At 37.4% G+C, this 18,572-nt stretch overlaps 2 protein-coding genes across 3 annotated transcripts in view; one reads left to right on the top strand and one right to left on the bottom strand.

Moving 5' to 3' along the window:
* The window catches only part of ripor3 (RIPOR family member 3), an 88,106-nt gene extending 84,377 nt beyond the window's left edge, over positions 1–3,729 (top strand). The window contains 1 exon segment of the mRNA XM_020920769.2: positions 679–3,729. Coding sequence (XP_020776428.2) covers positions 679–779 — 101 coding nt within the window. The 3' untranslated portion in view covers positions 780–3,729.
* A 6,716-nt stretch (positions 3,730–10,445) lies between these two features.
* On the bottom strand, positions 10,446–17,338 carry blcap (bladder cancer associated protein). Of its 2 annotated transcripts, none has more exons than XM_020920765.2 (2): positions 17,217–17,338; positions 10,446–13,488 (listed from the first exon to the last, which is right to left on the bottom strand). In XM_020920765.2, exon 2 carries the CDS (start codon positions 13,375–13,377, stop codon positions 13,114–13,116), a length of 264 nt encoding a protein of 87 aa, XP_020776424.1. In that variant the 5' UTR covers positions 13,378–13,488; positions 17,217–17,338; the 3' UTR covers positions 10,446–13,113. The 2 variants fall into 2 exon arrangements, with proteins under 2 accessions (XP_020776424.1, XP_020776425.1); XM_020920766.2 differs by lacking the exon at positions 17,217–17,338 and adding an exon at positions 16,777–17,109.
* Between the last annotated feature and the right edge of the window lie 1,234 nt (positions 17,339–18,572).

Here is an 18,572-nt window from a genome sequence, read left to right as displayed (position 1 = left end):
ATGTTTAATAATAGTTTTACTTAAACATTGAATCCAGAACAAGCATAATATAAAATAATAACAAAATTAATTAAAATAAATAATGTCTCTATAGCCTGTCTGTAGCCGGTGCGCCAGCTCTAATACATATTTGATTTGATCTCGTGGGCCAAATATGATTATATCACGGGCCAAATTTGGACCCCAGACTTGAGTTTGACATGTCTGCTCTAGATAAAGCAATAACATTTTCATTGAGACAAGCAGGTGGCGGACCCTCAAAGATCACGCAGTGCACCTTTGCTCTTGTAGGTCAGTCATGGGCAGTTATTTTTTCCATGAGGCCACATAAGAAACAGAAAATATTGTGGAGGGCCAGGGCCAAACTGTTTAACTCAATTCTGCATAATATTAATTGTATTTCTTTATAAAAAGCAGTAAATATTGTTTTGACGAGCTGGTAAGACTGGTAAGAGTTTATTTTATGACTAAGAAAAAATGTGAAAACTATGAAAAAGTGAAGTTGCCGTACAAAAAATGTCATTTAAAAAACACCTTTATAATAAAAGCAATGCAGCTTTAGTCCATCCATGAGGTAAAATTATAAGTCAACCAAAGCGCTGTATGTTGCCTGGGAGCTGTACAATGCCCAGGTCTGGTCTAAGTGTCTGTATATTGATTTTTATGTGTTGTCCACAGGTAAGAAGGGCCACGCTGCGTTTCAGAAGATGGATCAGATCGACAGTGAGCTGCAGGAGGAGGCTTACAGGAACTTAGAGACAGAGATCACCATTTTGTAGATGCCACGTTAAGGCTGGTTCATGATCCAGAGTCAAATCTACACGATGGAAAGCTCTGTGACGCACCCAGCAGCCAGTCAGAAAGCTTGCCATGTTGTTTTTCCACCAATCGTAAGGGCTGTGATTGGTTGATACACAAAGACCAGAGGCAGCTGATAGGCTCTAGTCACACTTACATCATAAACCAAGAAAAACTTTTGGAAACATGCGATGACAACTTCTGGTGGGTTCTGTCTGACAAAATCTAGGAGAAATGAGAAAATGGTCCAGTTTTCTTCATCTACATAACACTGTAACGTTCCGTTATGTTCGACTAATCAACAATTACACCCATACCACAGTTTTCATCATTTCCCCACTGACACACAACTCCAAGCACACGAGGTACATGTGATTAGAAGAGATGAGGGCGCCAAATCCAATATTATTCCAAACAGCACATACGTCTGCAGACTTCCGCTGATCACATTTACTGTATTTTTCCGAATATAAGGTGCATTTAAAAGCCTTTAATTTCCTCAAAAATTTACAGTCGCCTTATAATTCTGTTGTGCTTACTGACCTACAACTGATTTTATGTTGTACACGGTGCTCAAAAATCTGTCAAAATGTTTTAGTACGACTTTGGTAAAATATGAAGCTGCAACACTTGATGGATTGTCGGAGCATTACAGCTACCACAGTCAGGAGCCTCATGGAGTCCAACAGAAGCTGAACCGCATCAGCTCACAAGGCGCGAGCTGTTTTTTCAGAGCTTATAGTTTATGCAAATGAGAAGGTGGTCTTAAGTTTTGTTTCTGTAAAACGTAAACAAATGTGCGCAAAGCTGCATTAAACACATTACTACTCAATGCATATTTGAGTCCTCCTCATAGGAAGTAAAAAAAAAACAACAACTTAAATTATCCACCCACATTCACATTCATCATACACATTCACCAAGACAGGGAGGCAACACCAGGCGAATTACGCCACGATCTGCCAATGGATCGGGACGCCTGAGCTAAGGGATCAGTCTCAAGCGTCGTCCGTTTGTTTCGTTTAATGCGCCTTATAATCTGGTGTGACTTATGTATGAAAATAGATGAGAGAATTCAACATTATTGATATTGTGCCTTATAATCCGGTGCATCTTATAGTCCGAAAAATACAGTACTTCAGAGGGTTTTATCACAATCAGTCGACGAGCCCTGTGTCCGGAAGTACACCAGAAGTTGTCACTACATGTTTCCAAACGTCTTCATGGTTTGTGACGAAATCGTGAATAGAACCTGTTAAAAACAGCTCAGAGCAGCTAAAGTCTGGCACAGAAATGTCTGTATATGAGCCTAAGTGATTGTTATGATTGTTTATTGTCACAGTAAATGAAAAACTAATTCCCATGATGCACCTGAGCCTGGATTAGCTCTGCAGAAGCTCATACAGTTGAGGTCTGACGTGGGCCTGATGCTGGATGGTTTATAATCCAGTCTTTAGAAGGAAACAGGAAGTGACAGAGGAAGTACAAGAAATGAAGCTGCACTGAAGAAGAAGAAATGTGAATGTTTTAAATTGTTTCTATTTGAAAGAAAATTTTTTGATAGAAAGAGATGGATTTGATGAAGCTTTTTAAGATGGTACAATTCATTAAAGACAGCCAGGAATAAGACATATTATTATAAACGCTGAACAATACAAATTTTTGCATCGGTACACCCCATAAGAGCTGCAGTAAACCAGGACTAGACCAGGACTGAATCAGGACTGAGCCAGGACTGAACCAAGACTGAACCAGGACTGAACCAGGACTGAACCAAGACTGAACCAGGACTGAACCAGGACTGAACCAAGACTGAACCAGGACTGAACCAGGACTGAACCAAGACTGAACCAGGACATGTCTAGACATCACAATTTCATTCTTTCGTAAATTTTCTTCTAATGTCAATTTAAGAGTATAATGCTTAAGTATTATTTTAGGATTTAAGATTTTAACTATTTTGTGATATTGTTTTCTCATCAAAAACCCACCTGGAGTTTCATTCAGGTAGGTGTGAGTAATCCTGCAATCCTCCCGCCCCCTCATCAGAGCAGAGAAAATGAATATTTCCACTTTGTGATGTCCAGGCTAATTCTGATCATTTTAACACTCATTTGACCTTCCCAAGAACTTTAGAGCGAGCAGCTAATGTTTGAGCCTTTTATCAACTGCTTATCCCATCGGTGCACAAGACTGGGGTGAGTTTTTGCGCCTTCTGTTGGTGAGATGTGGTATATGTAAAAAAAAAATCAAGACTAAATTACCTTTTAATTTTTTCCCCATAAACTACTTTGGATTCAAACACAAAAGTACAATTCTTAAGTGTACAAAAGTAGTTCTGGAAGTGTAAATATAGCATAATACCATTTAAGAAGGACTATTTTTTTGTGTGTGTTTAGACCATAGACTGTATAAAGAAATGGATTAAGGAAGCGTCAAATGAAGTTCATGAGGAGAATTTGGAGCTGAGTTCCATATTAGGAATAGGAATTGATTGATTGAGTTGAATTGGTGATTGATGTATTGAAATAAAAACACTAGGATCACGGAGAGCGGGTTAATACAAACATTTTAAGACCAAAATGAGGAGCCCGACAGTCACAATTACAGAGAGAGGGACATCGTTTCATTCAATACGAAGTAAATTGGAGTCAAAGTCGATGGAGCCGGAAACACGCCCATGCTCACTTCCTGTTTGGGACACGCCGACCAGCGGATTACCTATGTCCATTTATATATACAGTCTATGGTTTAGACCAACCCACAGGACAAACCAAAATGGAAGTATGGACATGAGCTTTAAGTAATTATCACTATGTTTGTACGTTATCTGCTTCTGTGTAATATTAGCCGTGTATTTGTGCCATATCATATTTCTCTGTTTACATATTTATTAACTCATTTGTACATATGTATTTTTGTAATGTGTATTCAGTCTATGTATACTTGTCAATAAATTAGTGTTATTTCCTTAGAACTTGTGTAATCATTTTAGTAGATTTATACAGATTTAAAGATTTTGTTTATTACACTATTTTCTGATCTATGTTTTAGTGTTGTTTCCTCATCAAAAACAGACCTGGAGTTGTGTTTTGTTTCATTCACACATATTTAAGGCACAAATATTTAGACTGTTCCAACTTGTGATGTCATGTGGTAATACAGGTCCACTGTGTTTTTAAACCCCATGCAACTTCACAAGAATCAATCCTGTGTGAGTGAGGAGGACAGAGGCTGTTTCCTATTGGCCGTTCTCATCTGTGGGCAAGGTTTACATTTAAGAAATAAAAGAGATGAGGTTTGGATGAGGATAATTCTGCCTTCGCTCAATTTAATTTCTCTCCAGCAACTAGGTCAGGAATCAGAACACACTAGACGGTTGCAAGAACCCTAGAAATTGTAGACCGCGCACCGGCCAATCAGAGAAGAGCTGTGAAGCCATGATGTCAAACTCAAGCGCCTGTCTGTGTCCCTTTTGTGGTACAGCACAACAGTAAACAAAGCGGTCGAGATGGACGTAGACGAAGACATACATTCTGTGTTGGCAACAATTCCCGAGATCGAGGATTTTGAAGCCAGAACAAAGAGAATGTTTGGTGAATTTTATCAAGAGGAAAGATAATATTGCCCTTCTTCCTACGGGATTTGGTGCATTACATACCAAACCAGACCAAATAGCAGTGATCGGTTAAATAAAAAAAGTACCCGCCTACCGTCAAGCGAACGAATCCTAATGCTGCGAGGTCAGGCAGTTTCCACAAAGTGAAACCGGCAGATGAATCAGGTTAACATCTTTCTTGTGATTTTTTTTTTTTCACTGCAGAATTTATGATCAATTTGAGGGCTTGAAAATATTTGTACTGAATATTTAAAAGGTGAGTTTCTCTTATAATGAACAACTAAAATTCTAAATAAAAATAATTCAAACGTTTTTTTCAAAAAAATTCAAAGTGAGAAATTCAACATTTAAAATTCAAAATCTGATGAAACAAATTATCTTTCATAAGGATTACTCAAACATGTGAATGAAATAAAACACAAATCCAGGTCTGTTTTTGAGGAAATAACAACATTATAACATGGCTTAAACCTTTCAAGAGTCAATTTTGTGTAATATAGGACCTTTAAAGGGAACATATTATGTAAAAAAAAAATAATAAAAAAAAAATCATTGCACTTTTGTTCATTTTATAAAGGTTTCCCTCTCATCATTCATCAGAGTTATTCGTGGTTTTCAGACTCCAAAATGTAATAATGTCATACTCTCGGCTGGGGGGGGGCAGAGTCAGATTTCCCTGTTGATATCATGAATTAGATAAGTGCAAATATTAATTTTAACCGGCTCCATCTGTAAATAATAAATAATATCGGCCAGTAGAATGTTGTAATGTCACCTGAGACACACACTGGCCTAGAGACGTTCAAGGCTGATGAAAGAAAGAGCAAATCTATTTTTCCCCACGGCTGAAACATCACGTCATGTATTAATATGACGTGATGTTTTTAGCAATGACTCATCTCCTGTTTTGGGCGCTGCTGGTTTTGAATTGGATTATTACAGGTCAATGTCGACATCTGGTGGTCACATGTGTAAGTGCAGTTTGGTGAACATGGACCGAAATGAAGAAATGTGACCTTAAAATCAACATCAAAAATTCTGTTATCTGTTTGATATAGCAGCTTTCAAGTACATTTTGGAAAATAAAGGTGCATTGTGTAATTTGTCTTGTGTAACTTGTAGAGGGTCCATTACTTGCTTGTCTCCATGGAGATGTGACCATAATATTCCACAGTATGGCCACAAATTTGGAGACTTGCAAGCCAAATTACAGGTTAAATTTGTGTAGAAAAAGTTATGTTTTTAAATATACTTTTGAGCAATAAATAACACCTGTAGTTAAATAAATGCAACACAGATCAGTTTAATACCATACTGTGACAATTTAAATCAAAGCATTAACAAACAAGAAAAGTTACACAGCGCACCTTTAACAATAGTGAAAACATTGTTGGAAACATTGATTGAATGCTTTGAATTTTTTCTCAATTTTACAGATCCAAAAAAATGTGTTTCCTGTTTTCATGCAAAACTAGAACCGAATAAGTTATATCAACAAAAAAGGAGGACTAAGAATGATTTTAACCAAGTATAACGATCACATAAGAAGAAAACAATTGTATTTTTAAGACGATAATAACTTATATATGCGTATTTGTACATTTTAAAGGTCCTGTATTGAGAAAAATTTACTCTGTTTTAGTTTTAAGTCATGTTGTAATGTTCTTACCTGCTCAAAAACAGACCTGGAGTTGTGTTTTGCTTCATTCACACACGTTTGAGTAACTCTTTATTGTGAATCTGTTTACATTTCCAAAGCTCAAAATGCTCTGTTCCACATGGTGATGTCATGAAGCAGTAGTATTTAAGGATAAGTCCACATGAAAACACACTTTTTTTTTTTGTGGGTTGAAAAAAATTTGCGTCCACACACGTGTCAGATCAATAAATATTCACATCATAACGACAACAGGGCACTGAGTGAAAACAATGTAATACACATACTACACCTGTATGTGGCGCTGTTTATGATAATATTTAATAATGCAGATCCCATCACAGTTTTTTTTTTTACTTAAGGTAATTTAGTCTGTTGTAGATGTATCCCAGAAATATAGACGGTTTGTTTTGCAAAAGTTAAACATAAGTTTTCGTTTTTAGCCACAAGATTCGGATGAGAATTATTAGAATAACTTGGTCTCAAAATCCAACAGTTTAATTACCTGTGTGTAATCTTTGGTTGCGTATTTTGCAGTGCATGTTGTTAGCATTAGCGTTAGCAGCGTGTCTCGGTTGCTGGGTGACGGGAGCGGCTCCGTGGGCTACACCTGTCTCATTTTGGCATCAGTCTTGCAGTTTGCGGAGGCTAGTTCAAGGGCAGCAGGCACGACGTCATCGTTTTCCAAAAGCCGCGGGTTGCTTGTCCACACGACAACACAACACCAGCATTCTCACATTTCTCCACTCTGGAATCCATTTTCACTCACCTGAAACACCAGCTCTGTGTGAATGAAAGGCCAAAACGAATAAAAACTTCATTGTTTCGACCAAAAAACGTTGTCGTGTGGACACCACCTAAGTTAACAGCTACATTTTACCTTTTGTTTAGAAGAGATTGGCAATTCCAGGGCTGAAATTATCCAAATTATTCTTCTAGTGAAGGTGTATGGAGTTTAAAAACACAATGAAGCACTTCCTGTATTACCACATGACATTACAAAGTGGAGCAGGGTGTTTTCTGTTTGAGAACTCAGCCTAAATATGCAGGGTTTGTGTGTTAGACATGTGAAAGAAACAAAACTCAACTCTGGCTATGTGTGTAATAAAAAACAGAACAAAATAACAACATTATAACATAGATCAGAAGTGTAATTTGCGCTCTGTAATGCATTTCTGTTGTATAAAGCTGCATTGTTCCAGGCCTGTACTCGAGAAGGACTAAGCAGGTGATGAAAAGCACGAGCCCCTAGAGCAGGTGGTTGCTTCTGGGTTGCATCATCCACAAAAACAGGCCAAGGTTCTGGTTGTGGTTTATATGAATGTAACGTGTCACGGACTTGCCTCGGTGTGATTCAGAGCAGTGTTTTCAGCACTGGAAACATGACAGCCTCAGACAAATACTGCAGTGTTGAAAGATATATTTAAGAAAGTGATGTTTTTTAACCATTTTCTGTTTTCTGTTCAAGTCTACAACTAACATACACTATTCTGTCGGAAGCTGTGTTACTTAAATTAGACATATTTGAGCTTTATTTAACACAATCTGACCAGAAAGAGCTGAGACGAGTTGATTTGTGCGCTTAAAGAACTCTCTCTCATATGTGACCAGATTTTCAAAACCATATTTTCAAAAATCAAAGAAAACTGTTCTGCACCCGGCCCATTCATGACTTATTCAGGACTAACACGTGAGTCAGTTTAGTCACACATTCTTTGTGTTTTGATCGTTTTTAAGCAGCTTTTTTGCATTTTTCCTAAATAAATGACAATTTATGCCTCTCTTTGCTGTTGGCAGGGATCAAATTGGTCAAAAATAGAGACATTTCTTGTATAAAACTGGGACACATCACTGGTTTTGGGTAAATCTGCTGGGACAGGGGACACAGGGCTCAAAACTGGGACTGTTCCGGGTAAATGGGGACGTTTAGTCACCCTAGTCACGAATAAAATTACAGTCACAAGCTCGGTAGCACACCTAACACCTAAACGGGGCCATGAAAATGTGTTGTTCAAATCCGTTGTGTAATTTTTCTGATTATTTTAACACTTCTTTTGCAGTGTTTTCTAATGTGTGCTCTGCATCACCATTTGGGGGTCCATCACCGTCTTGTTTCTATGGATTTGTCATTACTCTGCTTCAAATGTTCCACAGTATGACATTAAACGACTCTAACTTACATTTATTCAATTACAAGTGATTTTAATGCTCAAAAATACCCAGAGAAACACAGATCTGACATGTAACTTCAACTGGTTTGGTCGACATAATGATAAAAGAGTTGAATGCACATCTCAGAGCAAAAACGTCTCCACGGAGAAAAGCAGAAAAGTTACACGATGCACTTTGAAATCTAGAAGTTAAAATATTGCTGATTATTTTAACACTTCTTTTGCAGTGTTTTCTAATATGTGCATTGAGTCACCATGGTAACTACTTAATATTCCACCAGTAAACATACATATAGATCCCCTGAATCAACATTATACTAGGGATGCACCGTCTCCATGGAAATATTATTGCATTTAAGGCATCTGTCTATTCTATAAAAGGTGTTTATACAAGTCAGAAATACCTGGAAGGTGGATGCAGATATATTTAAAATGCATTTAATTTCCATGGAGACAAGCAGGTGGTGTACTGTCCACTAGAAAAGTGACATATACTGCATCTTTAATTGTGTGTTGAGGATATAAATGATATTATGAGTGGATATCTGCTACCAGCCGAAAACTGGATCTAAAAGTTAAAATTTTACAAAATAAAACTGACTCTTGTGAGCTGTAAGTGATGTTATAATGTTGTTATCTCCACAAAAACATATCTGGAGTTGTGTTTTGTTTCATTCACATGTGTTTGAGTCACACTTTATTATTAGTCTGTCTACATCTCCAAAAATAAAAATATGGCAAGAAACTGTTAATAAAATGGTGGCTTTAGTAAAATGAGCACAGGTTGAGGCATGACTGAAGTGATGCATTCCTTTGCTTCTGTTGAGCTGTGTTACTAATAGGATTTTTTCTGTAGCCTAATCTTCGCTTTTTAAGATTATTTACAGTTTTGTTTACTTGTTGAGAGGTAAGTATACTCTGTTACATATACTCACGTACATTTACCTGAGTAACCTTTATAGTACTTATTTGAGTATTAAAAGTAAACGTATGGTTACTCTTTCCACTGTGAGTAAATCTACAAGTGATGAAAACATTATTTTATCATTTTTTATGTATGTATTTGATTCTGTTTATTATATTAAATGATTTGAACATTAGTGTTCCTTGCACTGTACCGATGTACTGATATAATAGTATGAAGATTCTTAATGGTTTTGTCCTTCAGCTCTTCCAAATCCGAGGCCATAGTTCTCGACTGGGAAAGGGTGGCTTGCCCTCTGTGGGTGAATGGAAGGTCCCTGCCTCAAATGGATGATTCTCGGGGTCTTGTTCACGAGTGAGGGGAGGATAGAGCATGAGACTGACAGGGGAATCAGTGATGCGGTTGCTGGGCTTCTGTATCAGACTGTTGTGTGTGTGGTGAAGAGGGAACTGAGTTGAAAGGCAAACCTCTTGATTTACCGGTCAATCTTTGTTCCTGCCCTCATCTATGGTCATGAGTTTTGAGTAATGACCAAAAGGACAAGATCGCTGACACAGGCAATGAGTTTCCTACACAGGGTGGCTGGGCGCTCCCTTAGATAGAGTGAGGAGCTCTGTCACACAGGAGGAGCTCGGAGTAGAGCCACTGCTCCTCGACGTCGAGAGGAGCCAGGTGATGTGGTTCGGGCATCTGTTCCGGATGCTTCCTGAACGCATCCCTCAGGAGGTGTTCCGGGCATGTCCCACCGGAAGGAGGCCCCGGGGAAGACCCAGGACATGATGGAGGAACTATGTCTCTGGGCTGGCCTGGGAACGCCTTGGGGTCCAACCGGAGGAGCTGGAGGAAGTGTTTGGGGTGAAGGAAGTCTGGGAGTCCCTGTTTAGACTGCTGCCCCTGCGACCCGGCCCCAGATAAGTGGAAGAAAATGCATGGATGGGTTTTGTCCTTCTAATTACATGAATCTGAAATTATAAATCAGATATTACGCCTTTACAGCTTCTCTTACAATTATTATTATTTGAATCATAGTTTCCTCAAATATTTCACTTGCACCTTTTTTTTTTTTTTGGACTACTTTGTACTTGAGTAATCCAATTGTGAAGTAACAGTACTTTTACTTAATTTTTGACTATTCAACCACATCTTTTTTGTATTGTGATTTCAGTGCACTTATCAAGTTTTGTACAGAGATTACTTCTAACTCAAGTTGTTCCCAGATATGTAAACCAACTTCACAACAGAAATTAAAAACAAAAAAATCACATGAGAACAGTCTTGAAGAAAAAAAACTTTATTTAAATTAAAACCAAAGCAAAAGTGCAGCAGTATTTCATATTGACCGCTACAGGGGCTAGCTGTAAACACCATAAACTGTGTGAAACAACAACAGAATACTTAGAGATGATAGAGATAACCGAACAGCATCGAAATACACAGCGCGCAGTCAGCTCACCTCCCACAGTGCGTGCAACAGCATTCATATTGCTTTGAGTGGCGAAAATACTGACCACGTTTCATTTTGAGGCCCCGACACAGTAAGGAGAGTTAAGAGAGCGGAGCCAGTTGACAGGAGAAGAACATTTGCAATTTTGAGAAGATGTTGAGTGGAAAAATAAAATTTGCCTATTTACAGTTTATTCCAGCAACTACTGGTCTTGAGGAGATAAAAAATGGTCCTATATTATTGACTTTTGTGAGGTTTAAGTCATGTTTTAATGTTGTTACCTCCTCAAAAACATCTGGAGTTGTGTTTTGTTTCATTCATACGTTTGAATCCTTTATTAGTCTGTCTACATCTGCAAAACTCAAAATGCTCTGTTCCACCTTGGTAAGTTTTCAAGTTAACAGCTACATTTTCGTTAAGATTGGCAATTCCAGAGCTGAAATTATCCAAAAGATCCCAGTGAAAGTGTGTGGAATTTGAAAGACAAACTCAGCCTAAATATGCAGGTTTGTGATAAATGTGTGAATGAAACAAAATACAACTCCAGGGTATGTTTGTGATGAGGAAACGACATTATAACATAAATCAGAAAATAAAGTAATACTGTCCCTTCAAATGAAAAAAGGCAGTTTTAAAAAATAAAATCTAATCACAAAATTTTGTCAAACGTCCTTGGAACAAATGGACGAACAGACTCAATTTGAAATACATCAACTAAGTCTTAAAACTTTGCAGGAAGTTTTTTGTCAGCTTTGAGCTCAAACATCCTCGGAACAAATGGACTACTTGAAAAAAGCCATTTTGAATTCGAAAAATATCAGAAATGAGTCTTAAATGTGCTCAAAATTTCTTAGCAGAATTTAAAAGTGCAATTTAAATATCTAAAGCTAATCTCTAATAATCATTTTTTATGTCGATATGTTTTTCTCATATTGTGTTTGCCGTTTGGGTTTAATAAGAAAGCTAAAATTAAAGTATCGTCCATTGTTCAGGTTTACTCCACCTAAAGCCCACAGCAGCGAAAACATGCATCAAAAAAACTGAAAGATTTAAAGCCATAGTATGTAACTTTTTGGAAAGAAAATAGACTAAAATAAAAGCAAGTTTTTTCAGTCTGGTTGCGATTGTTGCGCTGAAAAACATGACAAAAACATGCGTCCATACTCTGAGCGGGTTTGCATCTCCACAAACCTCCCTCGGAAAGTTACATACTATTGCTTTAGGGGTCCATCACCGTCTTGTTTCTATGGATACGCCATTGCTCTGCTTCAAAGATCCCACAGTATGACATTAAACAGCTCTAACTTACATTTATTCAACTACAAGTGACTTTAATGCTCAAAAATACTTAGAAAAACACCGATCTGACCTGTAACTTCACCTGGTTTGGTCTACATAACGATAGAAAGGTCGAAGGCCGTACTGTGAAACATCTCAGAGCAACAACGTCTCCATGGAGAAAAGCAGAAAAAAGTTACACAATGCACTTTTAAACGTCAAACTTAATCGTAATTGCAAGTACAGTTTTTTAATGTCAACAGAAACCGCTGTCAAACTCTTGCATTTCTTATTGGTCTTTTATCGGGCCTTATTGTGTCTCCCCGTCAAACCAGCATGTCATGAACACCCAAACTATTGCACTACCTCTCGCACATTCACACGATCCTACCCTTTGGAACAAAAATGATCAGCAATTTCATCTTAAAACTGTTAAAATACCTTGCGTGGAAGAAAAAAAACCCTAAAAAGGCAACCCATGCACTAGTGGACCACAAGTGAACAGCAACAAAACGAGAGGTGGGTGAAACTTCCGCCGGATTTAGCAAAATGGAAAAAGGTGAGGAGATTCTGAAGTCAATCGCAAAGCATCCTGGGTAATGTAGTTTTAGAGGGTATTCACAGCATTGGAAGTGATTGTCCAGTCTTCTCACTTTGGAGAATTATGGATTAGCAGTCTTGCAGATAAAATTTTTGAAAGATAAAATGATTAACACAAAATCCAAGTAGTAGCAAGTTGGGTTTTTTTTGGAAATCAACGTCTGAATTTCAATTATTGACAATTAGATAACCGCTGCTTGATGGTGGAAAAATCTCTGTAGAACATAGCCCAGTTGGCCATTTTGAAAGCTCCAAAAACGTACATTTTTGGTAGTTTTTCTTTCTTAAATATAGTCTTTCAAACACATTTCGTAAATTTGGGTCGTTTGGAGACTGGTGAACGGGAAATACTGAAAATTGTGATTTAAAAAAAACCCTCAAGACTAAAATTTAAAAGTGAAATGCTTTGTCATGTCCGCACGTGTTCTTCTTAGTAGAACAAGTCTCTACAGCTTGACCCAAAAACGCATTTTAACACGTTTTTTTCTGCATTTTTTCGCTTTTTATTAAGTCTGTTCATACAGCATGGCAGCATCAGTCCCCCATCCCTTTTTTCTCACACTTTTTTTCAGTCCTCCATCTCGGTACCCTCCGACAGTGGGTACGGCGTCTTGGCGGCCTCTAGGTGCCCACTATGGCCGGGTCGTGGGCAGAGTTGGGGAGGGCGGAGTCGGGGCAGTGGTACAGGAAGCAGTTGCCCCAGCAGCTGTAGCAGATCAGGAAGAGCGCGGCCAGAAAGACCAGGGCGCAGATTGTGCAGGGCTTCCTCTCCAACAGGAAGCTGAGCAGGTAGAAGCCCATGAACATGGAGTGGTTGAACCAGAGCGCCGGGTTGAGCGGCTTGGGGATGAGCAGTACCGGCAGCAGCCACTGGAGGCAGTACATGGTGGTGCTGTGGAAGGGTGCAGTGATTGGAGAAGAGGAGGCCGGGTGGTTGGTTGTCGTGGCAGCAGCGAGGAGGAGGAAGAGGAGGAAGGCTAAGTCAGGTCAACATCCCTGAGGAGACAAAGAGGCACAGACAGTTTTACATCTGCTGCTTCCTTCACCCAAGTGAGTAAAAACAAACTAAAATACTGGAACAAATCTCCGTTGAGAGAAATATTTTCAAAAAAGAAATGGTAAATAGTCACTGTTTTATATTGCGCTTTACATCAAGGAACCGCTAACCCGTTCACACACATTCATACACCAGTGCACACACACACTGGGGGTGAAGCGGGTCAAGTGTCTTGCCCAAGGACACAATGACAGCATTCATCTGTTGGAGCGGGAATGATACTGCCAACCTGTGGGTCAGTGGATCTGACCGCTCAAACAATGATGTTTATGTTAAGAATGAGACAAGCCGTGATTCTGACTTGAGTTAAAGTAAAAACTTCGCAGTTCATAATTTCTCTCCTTTTTGTATTTATTTTTATATTTCTGCCATCATTGCAACAAGAGGTTTAACTCTGCAGTGGAAATCAGCTGGAAAGTTCCCCAGGCTGGAAAGTCATATTTGATATCTTACATATTTCAATGAAATACATAGTTAAGACCTTCCTAAAAGTGATTCTGAATGATTTTTGAACAAATTCTGTAGCTTTCTAAGTTTCTTGTGTTGTGCTGCTTTGCTGCTTACAAATTATTATTATTCATAGCAAACAGGTAAGGAAATAATTAATATTTCTTCCCATATCAACAGTTACAGATGCTGTAGGACATGGGGAACAAGAAAAAATATTTATAATATGATTTTATAGTAAACTTTTGTGAGCAAATGAGGATTATATTGATGTTATATACTGAAAAAATGTGTGCTGCTTTGGGCAAATTGGTAAAATTACATAAACAAGGCCTGACATTTGGTCTCGCTACATTCACATTTAATTTTATTATGATATACAATGGTGATTTTCTAACTCAGTACATCACAGTGTGTGACACGGCAAGAACATCCCCCTCTCCCTGGCACAGCAGTTACCCATGTGCCTCCCAAGAGAAGGGGGCGTCCAGAGGGAAGAGGGGGATATTCCCGCCGAAAGAATGGGATGCTCGTGCTGGAACTTTCAACCCAAGAGGACGCTCGAGCCAGTATTCCTCTGCAGCACTTTTTATCCAAGTGAAATGTAAATACGTGGAAATAAAAATCTCAATATTTTTGTATGCACAATCTTGTGACATTTTTACCTCCGCCAAGGAGGTTATGTTTTTGCCAGCGTTTGTCTGTTTGTTTGTTTGTCTGTTAGCAACATAACTCAAAAAGTTATGGACCAATTTTGATGAAATTTTCAGGATTTGTTGGAAATGTGAAAAGGAAGAACTGATTTTATTTTGGGGGTGATCCGGAAGAAATTCTGGATTCTGGATCACTTTGAAATTTTAGTTAACATTGTGGTAAATGGGGCCAAAAATTTTGTTTCTCAATATCTCGGTTAATTATTGACCAAACCCCATGAAATTTGACTCGGGGATGGACAATGGGATCCTCTTTCATATTCCAAAGGCTGATCCGGATCTGATCCAGAAGACTGATTTTATCGCAATTTATAGAAAAAAATGGGGGTAGTCCTTGGCGGAATTCTGCGCTCTCTGAGTGCTTTTCTAGTTATCTTATGGCACGAGATGTTGGCCCATCTCTACCAGCATTAAAATATTAAAGTAAATTAATTATTTACATTTATTTATATTTTATTTTGTAAGAGCTGTACTTTAAAGCAAAATCAGAACATTGTGTGCTGTGTGTATCTAATTGTCAAACATTTATAGTTTGCATGTGAATACTAAAGAGTTTCTGAAAGCTATACAGATTTAAATACTTCCACCTTTCACATCTTCACGATCAGGTGTCCACGCTTCAAGTATATTCTTTTTAGATTATAACAAACAGGCTTTACTTTGGCTTTTCTACTACACTCTTTATGTGTGACTGCCCTCGATAAACCAAACTAGGCGAGTCTTATCAAGATTGAACGCACCGTTTTTCAGCACAATCAGCTGAGGAAGAAGGAAATGTGTAGTCACAGAATAAACAGGTTAGAAGGTGTGTCTCTGCTTCATGGGGCAACGCAAGCACACATGACTCACGACATGATTTAATTTCCTTATATGGGCCCAATATTCTCCAAGGCTTTAGAAGGGACTCGTATTTACTCAGTCTCTGGTACTTTAAGCAGGGCTGCATTATATGGCTTAATAACATCAGGAATTTTCAGATTTAAAGAGATTTTGTCAGAGATTTAAAACATGTATTTGCCAAATTTTTCTTGTGATTAGGGTGCTGTTGTATCTTAATGATTAAACAACAATTATTATTTATTTATTTATTTGCTGCTAGTATAAAAGATCTTACATAACAAAATAATAAAACTGTTTCCTATAATTTCAGGCTATAGTTTATCTTCAATCTTTTTTATTACATTTCATAATTACTCACTCGAAAAGGGAGAACCGAGGCACTGGCTTCAAATAAAGACTTTTTAATGCGCTATAGAGATATTGACACGCTCTTAAAACAACCAAAACGTGTCTAAAATGTTTTTTAATCTGATCTTTTCCACAGTCTTTTTAAATGTTTAACAATAATACATAATGCATTATCTTCCTCATTAAATTTCCTTAAAGCAATAAGTCAAAGTGTTGTTGTTAGTGAGAGGCAGGGGAACAAAGGCAGAGCAGTAAAAGTGTCAGGCGCAGCTGCTGTTGGTGTAGTACTGCTGCCAAAATGGATGTGTAAGGTCAAATTGGTTTCTTTGAGCATTACTGTGGAAAAAAATACATTGTCAAATCAGTCATTTTGGTTGAAAAAACAATTTTTTTGTAACTACGCAATATAATCCATCTTTGAGCATGAGTTGAAAGCCTGTATGTAAAAGTAAAGTCATTCCTCATGGTTTGAATTTCAATATTTAGGTATTCATTCATTCATTGACAATTAAAGAAAAGCTTTTACGCATTTTTGTAACATGGTTTGTCCAATTTCTTTTGTTTTGGAGTTGCAGGTTGTTGGGGTTTTTTTTTCTGTATGAGTGACCCCTCTAAAATACTTTGCCTATTCTTAGATACAGCAGAACCAATCACAGCACAGAAACGCATTTTAATATATTTATAGTCTGGGCAACACTAGCACTGGTCTATTTAATCCAGGCTAATCACTGTTATCAGGTGAATTCATTCAAACAAAAGCAGCTAACGCCAACATACAGCATTTTAATATATTGTGAGACTGAATAAAAAGTAGATTTATATTCTAAAACGCTGTAAAATCATAAATCATGTTAAAATCTCACATAGTAAACAACTTACGTGTAGAGAGCCGCGATTAGCAATGAGAACAAGTCGTCATTCTCCCATTTGTTCCTACCCGATTTGAACCGGTTTTGGAAGTTTATTTTAGGCTATGATTTTCTTTATTAAACACATCGTGAAATAACGCTATGCTGGCAAGAAATAAGTAAATTAAAATAAATATTTACCCGAAGCTGCATTAGAAGATACCAATCGTGTTTCAAAGAGTAAATTTTGTTTATTAACGACAACTACGAATGCGGCAATCCGAATCGGGTACAGATCAGGTAATAACAAAGCTAACTAGCCTAGCCTCCAGATTAGCGTGGCACAAAACAAAAGATTTGACACAATGTGCAACACGTCTGGCGCTATCGATTGGAATAAAAGAGTAATCTAGCATTATTCTTATATTTATTTTACATAATAGCATTTAAAAACGGAGTGATTTGACAGACCTGACAGATTTGATAGTCGTTCTCCAGAAAAACGCAACACAAACATCAACAGTCTCGGCAGTTAGCCTTAGCATTAGCCGGAAGGACCCCCGCGTTGACGTCAAATGCGGTTTGGTCCAGTGGTTTTGCCTGAATAAAATAATCCAAATTAAAAAGTCTAATTATGAACTCGCTAACTAAATAATGTTACTCGAATAAAAGTGCAAAGTATTAGTCCAAGAAATGGCTCGAGTAATAAGCATTGTTTCTGACAAGCTGGTCATGACTAAGCAATGAAAATATTGCCTTACAAAAGATTTTATAAGAAAAAAAAAACCCCCAAAAAAACAGTCCATGCATAAGGTAAAATTATAAAATATGTTTATTTGGTAATTCCAAATTATATTAAACGGGCCAGTCAGCTGTCATGTGGCCCGGGAGCTGTACAATGCCCAAGTCTCAGGTCTGATATAAATGTTAAAGTCATTTAATATTAACATAAAAAATAACTGACTTGTTATTATTACTCAAGTATGGGTAAAATTGAAGAAAACTCAAATTGTGTGAATTTATCTTAGTCTGTATTCCTTTGAAGCCCAGACTTTATTTCTCTTCTTGGTCTTTGTTAAAGTAATTCACTATATAATCCTATAAAATGCTTTATTCTGTTATGATTGTAAAGTTTACACATCATACACATCAGTGAATCAGTGTTGATAATCCATCTTTATCATTTTCAGTTTCTTTAAATTTCTGTAGGACAATTTTGCAATGAAGAGTCATTTAAATAAAATTTTAAAATAAAACACAACAAAGTATTTTTCTCCAAACTTTATTTCCTCACATTTTAACACAGACAAGACATAAAAATGTAATAAATAAAAACAAGAAACTTAAAAAAGAAAAGAAAACAAGAAAGATCAACATAATTTATTTTCTGCTAGCAATAAATGCAAAAACTCTACATATATTTGGACATATTGCAAGCTTGTTACTGAAGTTTTAAAAGAATGGTCAAGGATTTACTATGATTAGAATATTTATAATTAGTCAGAATTGAGTGAAATAGACATAAGTGACCCAAGCCATGCAGTCACAAAATCTTTGTTCCTCTAAAATCCTGCGTAATTGTCAAGGTCATCCCAGCTGTCGAAAATGGAGAGTGGACAAATTTGGACGAGATTCTCACAAGAAAGGGCATCTGATAGAAAACAGATTTGCAAGCAGAAAAATAAAGTGTACAATATGCTTTAGCACACCATAACCACCAGGTGTCACTCGAATATATAGCATACTTCCAACATGAGTTTGTATTGGTAGTCCATTTCTGATGACAAAACTCATTTATTCCTCAGGATGTAAATTTGGCTAGATTTT

The sequence above is a fragment of the Boleophthalmus pectinirostris genome, unplaced genomic scaffold (genome assembly GCF_026225935.1).
Source record: "Boleophthalmus pectinirostris isolate CB_2022bp ecotype Guang Dong unplaced genomic scaffold, ASM2622593v1 HiC_scaffold_3, whole genome shotgun sequence".
Taxonomy (NCBI): domain Eukaryota; kingdom Metazoa; phylum Chordata; class Actinopteri; order Gobiiformes; family Gobiidae; genus Boleophthalmus; species Boleophthalmus pectinirostris.
This window is presented reverse-complemented; position numbering and strand designations above follow the sequence as displayed.

Excerpts from the sequence above, each read along its gene's own strand:
- blcap (XM_020920765.2), bottom strand. The coding sequence starts at position 13,377 with ATGTACTGCCTCCAGTGGCTGCTGCCGGTACTGCTCATCCCCAAGCCG.